This window comes from Leptonychotes weddellii, chromosome 2, assembly GCF_054177405.1.
Source record: "Leptonychotes weddellii isolate Sample4059 chromosome 2, ASM5417740v2, whole genome shotgun sequence".
NCBI classification, from domain to species: domain Eukaryota; kingdom Metazoa; phylum Chordata; class Mammalia; order Carnivora; family Phocidae; genus Leptonychotes; species Leptonychotes weddellii.
In genome coordinates, this window is record NC_138370.1 from 141,317,362 (window position 1) to 141,326,025 (window position 8,664).

Here is an 8,664-nt window from a genome sequence, read left to right on the forward strand (position 1 = left end):
CTCAATCCCAATTCTTAACAAATAACTAATCAAAGAAAGAACTTTTAAAACACAAAACATGATTATTTAAAGCATTTGCCTCTGAAAATAACACCATATGTTAACTATGCTGGAATTAAAATAAAATAAAATGCTTGCTAACCCTATGAAAGTATAATCCTGTTATATATATGTGTGTGTGTGTTTTGTGTGTGTGTATATATGTGTTTATGTATATATATATACACACACACAAAACACATATATTTCAGAAGTATACTTTGATTTGTTCCCTGACATTCTCCCAAAATGCTAGACTATGTTACCAGAGTTGAACATTCTGGAAAACTTTTTTTGCCATTAACTATCTTGGCTAAATCCCAAACTCCTAACTGGGTATGGGGACGGGGGTGGGGGTGGGGGGAGGTAAGGTTTTTTGTAATAAGTCCTGGACTCTGTTCTGTTCATGACTGCCACTAAAGTAGAAAATGGCCATGCTTACTAGGTTTAGAAGAAATCTATGAATTTTATTTTATTTATTTTTTTAAAAGATTTTATTTATTTATTTGACAGAGAGAGACACAGCAAGAGAAGGAACACAAGCAGGGAGAGTGGGGGAGGGAGAAGCAGGCTTCCCGCTGAGCAGGGAGCCCGATGCGGGGCTCGATGCAGGGCTCGATCCCAGGACCCTGGGACCATGCCCTGAGCCGAAGGCAGACGCTTAACAACTGAGCCACCCACGCGCCCCAAAATCTATGAATTTTAAAGATTTATTTATTTATTCGAGAGAGGGAGAAAGCGAGTGGGCGGAGGGGCAGAAGGAGAGAATCTTCCAGCAGACTCCCCACTGAGTGTGGAGCCCCACTGGGGGCTTGATTTCCCCACCCATGAAATCACGACCTGAGCCGAAACCAAGAGTCAGATGCTCACCGCCTGAGCCACCCAGGCGCCCGGATCACAGAGAAGTCTTAATGTCAGCCACCCTGTTTCACTCTTCTGTAGAAACCACAACTGGCATTCTGGGTATGGAAGGCAGAATGGCAGGAGCCAGTAAGAAACCTCAATGTTTCTGTTTGCCAGCCCTGGGGCACAGTGAGAAATTGATACCCTGCACATAGGTAGAGCCAAGGGAGGTTGTGCAGGGGCTGATGGAATGTTCTCCAAAATGGGCAGTAGGTGGAGGAGTCAGAGGAAGGAGAAGCGGTGTAGCTGTCCCCGTCTTCTTTCCTCGCATGAGCAGCAATCAGGCAAGAAGCCTAAGAAACGGACAGCCTCCCGGGCCTCTAAGTAGCAGGCCAAAGCCTGACGGCCAGGTGTAAAAGCGCACGTGGCCGGAGACATACTGTTGGTTACAACCAATTGATCAGTCAGTAAAGCTGCGTACCGTCATGCCATGCACACCTGAGACAGCCAGGTAAGGACTGAGGAGGACCCACAGAGCCTTACTTTCGTGTCCACTCACTGTGTTTCCCCCCACCCCGCTTCCAGGGAACGAGGAGGCAGACCAGTGGACCCTCCAAAGTGGAATTTCCAAGGAGACCCACCTTCCTCACGGTCCTGCGAAGCCTGTGAAAAGCCTCGCGCCGGGCCAATCCAAGAGGCCCCAGGCAGGCTGGTTTGAGCGCCCTGGCACCGCATGGAGGAAGGGCCCCGCGGGCGCCCCGGCCAGCGAGAGGCCACGCCGACTGCCCAGAGGGGCCAGGAGCCCCAGGGATGTGCCCACGGCTGGCAGACAGGGAGACACTTCCCAGGACCTCGCCCTGGCCGTCTGCCTGGCCGTGTTCATCACGTTCTTCGTGGCTTTCTGCCTGGGGGCTTTCGCCAGGCCTTTCATTGACAGACTGTGGCACCAGAGATGCGCACGCAAAAGGCCCAGCTCCGACAATGGGGACAACGCGGATAACGCGTACTCAAACAAGGGCTTCTGTGACGACACTGAAGCTGCAGGGAACGCCCAGCACCTGAGGACAGATCGGCCCCTCCAAGAGCCCGCCAGCCCCCGCGCTGCTGTCATCCCCAACGGACCTCTAGGAGAATGCGGAAGGGAGCCTGGCAGGTGGCAGAGCAGGGGGCCGTGTGGGGACAGCAGAGGGCCAGGAGGTGGGAAGGAGTACATACTTCTGAGTGACAGCGCAGCCCATTCCATTCTCCAAGGACAGCCGAATGCTGGTCATAACCAACGAATTCCAGCAGGGCAGGATCACATCCACAGGAAAGATGCTCTCGGGGAAGTAAATTATGCAACTCTGGCCCAGGAAGGTTCTCCCAGCGTGCATTCAGCGGGCGCCCCTGTGCGAGCTGGCAGATTGCAGACTGTCTCTGGCTCAATTCACAGTGACTCGGGTGAGTTAAATGCACCCCTCTCAGGAGAAATGGCAGCTTCTCTCTCTCAAATGCAAACGCATACGAAAGCACAGGGGGCTGGAGAGAATGAGCGGTTACCTTCGGAGTTTTCCAAGGAAATGCAAGTGGGCACTTACCTGAATTTGCAGGACACACAGCAGCAAAGGCTCCAGGGGGCCAGTGCTGAGGAAGGGCTTCCCGCCTCCCACGGTGCGGTCCCACTCAGTGACGTGGAACCAGGGCAGAAACATGCTCCTCCTGACCCTCAGTACCCATTGGACAGCAGCTACGATTCTGATTCTGATGAAGGGTCTTTATTTACTCTAAGTTCAACAAGTTCAGAGGATGCAAGAAATGTGACTGAAGAAGAGGCACATGGTGAGAAGAGCCACAGAGCCAGTGAGCCCCCGGAGGACGAGAACTCGGGGGTGAGGAAGGACAATGTTACATCATCAGAGGATCCTGAGGACAATATCCCCTGCCAGAAGATTCTGGAGAAGTGTGAGAATCAGGAGGACTGTTTTGAAAACCCTCTCATTTCTGGTCCAGACTCAGGTTTGTGTGAGACTCATCTGGAAGGTGCCTCTAACACCAACACATTTGAGGGTCCACTGACCGTGCCTGGATCACTGGGCAGTAACAGTCCCTCCGGGGATGAGACCCCAGGCATGGTCATCTGCGATTATGCCGCAGCTCTCCGATCTGAGGCCGTAGAGTGGCATTACTCACTTAGAGACTTAGAATTTTTAAATGTAGATGTTGTACCACAAACACCACCATGGTCTGCTGAAGTTCCCTCAGATCCTGACCAGAGCGACTGTCGTGAAAGAGACTCAGACATTTATAAATATGAACCTTGCCTTCAGGAAATGAACACAGCTCAAAATGATGTTCCTCTCAAAATCACTGCCGGTGAAAACTTAGGAGCCTCACAACAAAATTCGGAAGGGGGCAACATGAATCCCCACCTGACGGACACTGATGCGAATGAGGGGTTGGCATGCACTCTTGAGGACTCGGATTCCAGAAAGGTTAGAAGCCGCACACAATTGTTACAATCCTGTAGTGATGAACCGGCTCTTCAGTGTGAAAGAGGAGAGCGGGGTTATGCTGAAAGCCGTTCCAGGAGCCAGGTGCCATTATTACAAGAGCTCCCAAGTGAAACCAGTTTACCAGGAACGCAGGAGCCCTTCAATGGCAGAGATTGGGGTAAATACTCAGAAGAGAACCTGTTGCAGTTAGAAAATATTCAAACGCAGACCCAGGGCCACCTATTGGGGGCTGGCTTGCTGTATGAGGACCTACTCTACTACGATGTGGAACTCGAAAATCAAAGGGAATTCAAGTAACATTTTGAGTTCAGATTGAAGCCCTTAGAACCGCTGAACAGATTTTTTTTAAACAAATTCCACACAAAGAACAGCACAGCTTTCTGGACGGTGATCGTGAAACTACAAAGTTAGGGGGATTCAGAGCAACTCTAAATATTTGTTCGTAAGTGATGTTAAAAGAGGGACCATTTTATAGACCGAACTGTAAATTAGAAATCAGTCTTCAAGAAGAGAAGTGGTATTGTTTGTAAAAAGGAAAAGCTACCATATGCCATTATCCTCAATTAGCCCTTCCTTGGTGGGACTCTCCAATCTGGGCTGTCAGGAGCTGTGTTCTTCTGTGTATCCTCCTGTTTTTCTGGCATTTTCTCCTTTTCCTTCCTGACACCCCTCGTCCACCTCTGCTTGCCCTCTCAGAGACCATTCCTCAAAGAGCTGTTCCCGGTCTTTCTGAGGTACCGCTCTCCCTGGGCCCCGCCGCTTCACCATCAGCCCCATACAGGCCTCACCTGCATCAGCGCCACGAGGCCCGGCCTCCCTCCCAAGCTCCAGACTCACATTCTCAACCCCAGTGGCCCAAATCCACATAGATCATCCCGGGACCTAAAATTCATCATTTTCCTTCACAAATGTGATCTTTCTTGATCAACAGTATCATGACATCCACCCAGGAAAGCCAACTGAAATTGCTATCTTATCTCCGACTCTTTCTCTTGTAGTTCCTGTATCTGAGTCACCTCTAAGCTCTATGCTGTGGAAGTTCGTATATGTCTATACAGGGAGACATTTCAGTGTGGCAATCTGGATGGGGCTAGGCAGTTCATGTCAAACCAGTGTTTGCACAGAAAGCACCCTGCTTTGGCTCAGAGTGTATATTTAGGGTGGATTAAGATGGAAGAGGACTGAATTTGGGGAAAGGAACTAACCATCCCCCAATGCACCTGTTGGCATCACCACTAGTCTCATAGGATCTGGCTCCTCAGTGGCTCTTAACTTCGTCATCTCTACTCTCAACCCCCAAATAAGGCACATCCTTATCTAGCTCCTAGATTATTTTAAGGCCTCTTTGTAACCTTTAGTACTTCTCCTTGCCCCCACTCACCCCCCCCCAAAAGTCTTATGTTCTCTTCATCTCTCCACTAATCAAAAACCTTCGATGCAGGTGGCTGGCTGGCTCAGTGGGTAGAGCATGCAACTCTTGATCTCAGGGCTGTCAGTTCAAGCCCTACGTTAGGTGTAGAGATTACTAAAAAGAAAAAAATAAGCAAACAAACAAAAACCCAGAAAAATTTCATGCTCCCCATTGCCTATATAAAGACCAAATTCCATAATCTAGACACATCCTACCTTTCCAACTGTATCTCATGACATTATCACTTCTCCACACATGCTGCATTCTGGTTTATATCATTTAGACCAATCATTTATTCATTTATTTTAGCAAACTTTTGAGACCTTCACTGGTCCCTGATCAGTTTCTCCCCTGTTGTTCACAATTGCAATTTTGAAATTTCCTTGCCCTTGAACTTTCACTGAGAAAATTTAGGCTGTCAGGAAGAAACCCCCTCATTTCCCTACCCCACAGCAGTACACATTTACTGTCCACATCTACACTCACTCCTTGGCTCTGAGCTAAGAAGTCAGCATTCTGTGGTCAAGGTTAATCCCTCCGGTCAGCTCCTGCTACAGTCCTGGGCATGGATCCATTCATGTTTCCCATTCCTTCACTTCCAAGCTTTCTCTGTCTAGTAGCTCCTTCCCACTGGCTAAAAGCGTGCCCAAGTCCCTTCAGCATTAAAATAAAAGGAAGAGGGGCGCCTGGGTGGCTCAGGTGGTTATGCGTCCGACTCTTGATTTCAGCTCAGGTCATGATCTCAGGGTCCTGGGATGGAGCCCCGCATCGGGCTCCACACTCAGCACAGAGTCTGCTTGTCCCTCTCCCTCTGCCCCTCCCCCCACTCATGCTCTCTGTTTCTCTCTAAAATAAATAAATAAAATCTTTTAAAAAATTTTTTAAAAATCAAAGGAAGAAAACACCACCCTGCAGCTCCCTCAAAATACCACCTTCTTCTCTTTAAATAGCTAGGCTCCTCAAAGGAATGGTCAGTGCCTCTCCATTGACTCCTTGGTGCACTGCCATCAGGCTCCAGCCCATCATTCCCTTAGCCTGTGCCAGTTGAGGCCACAACACCCTCCAGTTGCTACATAGCATGGACTCCTCAGCCTTCATCAAACAAGGTCTCACAGCATTTGACGCTGGAGACCACCCCCACCTTGAAACTCATTCTGTGGCTTTGTGCTAGAACTCTGTAAAGGTGAGGATCCCAACAGGATGCAGATGGCAAGAAACAGGAATGACTGGACAGAGGTTAATGAAGGAGCTGTTGGAAAAGCTCTAGATGGGATTAAGGTGAACCAGGAAAGGAAGATGAGGGACCTAAGGACTTAGCAACAGGAGGACCACCTTTCCCACCCTTAGGTCTGCAAGAGACGAAAGAACCTCAGCTACGCATGCACAATAGGAGTGTGGACTTGGGTAGAGGAACAGAGCCACTAACAGTCCAGAATCCAACAGGAGGAATCACCCAGCTTCTCTCTCTCTTCTGGCCCTCCCTTCTCTGTCAGTGCCTCCCAGCTGCTGACCTCTAGAAGCCAGAGAGTGAGAGAGCCAGTAGATGCAGTCCACAGGGGTCACAAAGCAGGATGAAGAAGGGAAGAACGCAGAGTAGGAGGGGCAGATGGAGAATATCCAGCATACGCTTTCTTCTGATTCTTCTACCTCTCTGGTCATTCTTCTTCGGGCTCCTTTCTACCTCTTCTTTCTATGCTCACCTGTTGAATAGCTATGTTTCCCAGGGTGTGGTCTTGGAAACTCCGGTCTTCTCACTCAGTTCACATTCCCGGGGTGAGCTCTCAATTCCACCACCTCCTAATTGCAGATGTGTTTCATTTCTGTAATTCCAGCTTTGAAGTCTTCCTGGAACTTTATGCTCGCATCCAGCTGCCCATGGGACGTTTCTGTAGGCACTTCCAACCAAGCATGTCCACAATGAAGCTCCTTGGCTCCTCCTAATCCTCCACCACATCTTATCTTTGTGCTCCATTTCACTATCCACCCAGTTGCTCCATCCAGAAACCCTAGAGTCATTCTTTTGACTTCCTCCTCCCTTCTTTCCAATCTAATTCACTGGTCATTAAGAACAGCCGTTTCTGGGGAGCCTGGGTGGCTCAGTTGGTTACGTGTCTGCCTTCGGCTCAGGTCATGATCCCAGGGTCCTGGGATTGAGCCCCACATCGGGCTTCCTGCTCATCGGGAAGCCTGCTTCTCCCTCTCCCTCTGCTGCTCCCCCTGCTTGTGCTCTCTAACTCATTCTCGCTCTCAAATAAATAAAATGGTTTAAAATTTTAATTAAAAAAGAACAGCCATTTCTAGCCCTTTATCTACCAAATCTATTCCCTCCTCTCTGTCCACACTGTTACAGCTTTTGCTCTCACCTTGACCCTCCCACTGGATCTAGGATAACAGCACACAGCTACATGGTCTATTTACCTTCAGTCCCGTATGCTGTTGCTATTTCCCATGCTACCGCCAGGGGAGGGTTTCTAAAATGCAAATACGATCATGAGGCTCCTCTGATTAAAGTCCATCCATAGGCTTCTGGGTTTTCTACAGCCCCGCGAAACTCCCTGTCCCCAGGCCTTTGCCCCTGTCACATCTGCCCTCAACGTTCTTTCCAACCCCACCCAACAACTCCACCCAAATAAGCCCTCCTCTGACTCAGTAGCCTCTACTCTGTTCTCAGGTTCATGGTCACTTCCTCAGGAAAGCCTTCTAGGATCCTCAGATTAAGTTAGATGTTTCCATTACAAACCCTCATGACACAAGCATTGTCCTTCACCCACAAGAGCTTATCACAAGTAAAATTAAGTAGTTATGTGTGTGATTATTGATTTAATGTCTGTCTGCCCTTTTTATACTATAACCTCCACGAGGACAACAACAAAATGTGTCTTATCTCCCCAAGGCCTGTCGTTTAGTACGTTTTCAATACATCAATTTATTAAATAAAGGAATGAAAAATTCTTGAGTACAACGTACAAGGATGTCCACGAATCTGGCCCTGCTTTCTGGGCAGCTCAGCTCTCCACCCCATATTTATTTCATTGTGCCTTACCTCCTTCCTGACCTCCAAAGTCACAAGGGGACCGGACGATGTCACCCCACCACCCCTTAGCCCGCACTGCTCCCACTTTCTGGGTTGTACCTACGACCTTTCCACTAAGCCCTGCCTCACCTGCCTGGCAAATACCTCCTCTGCTTCCAAGATACAGTGTAAGGATCACTTCCTCTGTGAGTCTCTCAGCTCATTCCGCCCAAGCAGAGTGGACCACTTCCTTCTTCCGGGGGCCCCTACTGCGCCCCTGTGAATTGTGGAAGAAACAAGGCTTCGCGTGGCGTGAGTGAGATCTTCTAGCGGATCTTCTGTTGGCCAATTTGCAACGGTTGGGTGAAATTCAGTTCTGACTTAGAGTCTATGAAGCAGAAAATCATCTCAGGGTGGGCGGTTATTTTATGAAGTGAAAAATTACTTTCTATTCTGGCAAATACACAGTTTTGACTATTTTTGTTTGTTTTTCTTCACGCTTCCAAAAAAAAAAAAAAAGGGCTTCTGGTAATGCGGCATAAACACCACAGGCATTGCAGGTAAGTAGCTCCGTTTCTGAGCAAGCGCTTGTAAAAATAAATTTTTACAACCCCTCTCAATGTGCCTGCTGTAAACGTGACTGACACTGCCCGGTGTGCGTGAGATCTGAGGCCTGTGACGTCCAGATTTCCAAAACGGCTCACCTTTGGGGTCTGCCTGCAAACTGCCTCAAACCTGAAACCACCTAAAGTCCCACAGATCTTCTTCACCTCAAGTTTCCCCTCTGTTTGAGTTTCCCTTATGTTGATTAGGTCTCTCATTCTATAATTACATAAATGACCTTTAAAACTTACCTTACTTTGGGC

At 48.7% G+C, this 8,664-nt stretch overlaps 1 protein-coding gene across 2 annotated transcripts in view; it reads left to right on the forward strand.

The window, feature by feature from the left end:
* LRRC66 (leucine rich repeat containing 66) overlaps positions 1–8,418 on the forward strand; it is a 28,949-nt gene extending 20,531 nt beyond the window's left edge. For both annotated transcript variants that reach the window (XM_081812390.1, XM_081812391.1), the window contains one exon: positions 1,468–8,418. In XM_081812390.1, the coding sequence (XP_081668516.1) occupies positions 1,468–3,671 (2,204 nt within the window). In that variant the 3' untranslated portion in view covers positions 3,672–8,418. The remainder of the gene's footprint in view (positions 1–1,467) is intronic.
* Positions 8,419–8,664: the final 246 nt, after the last annotated feature.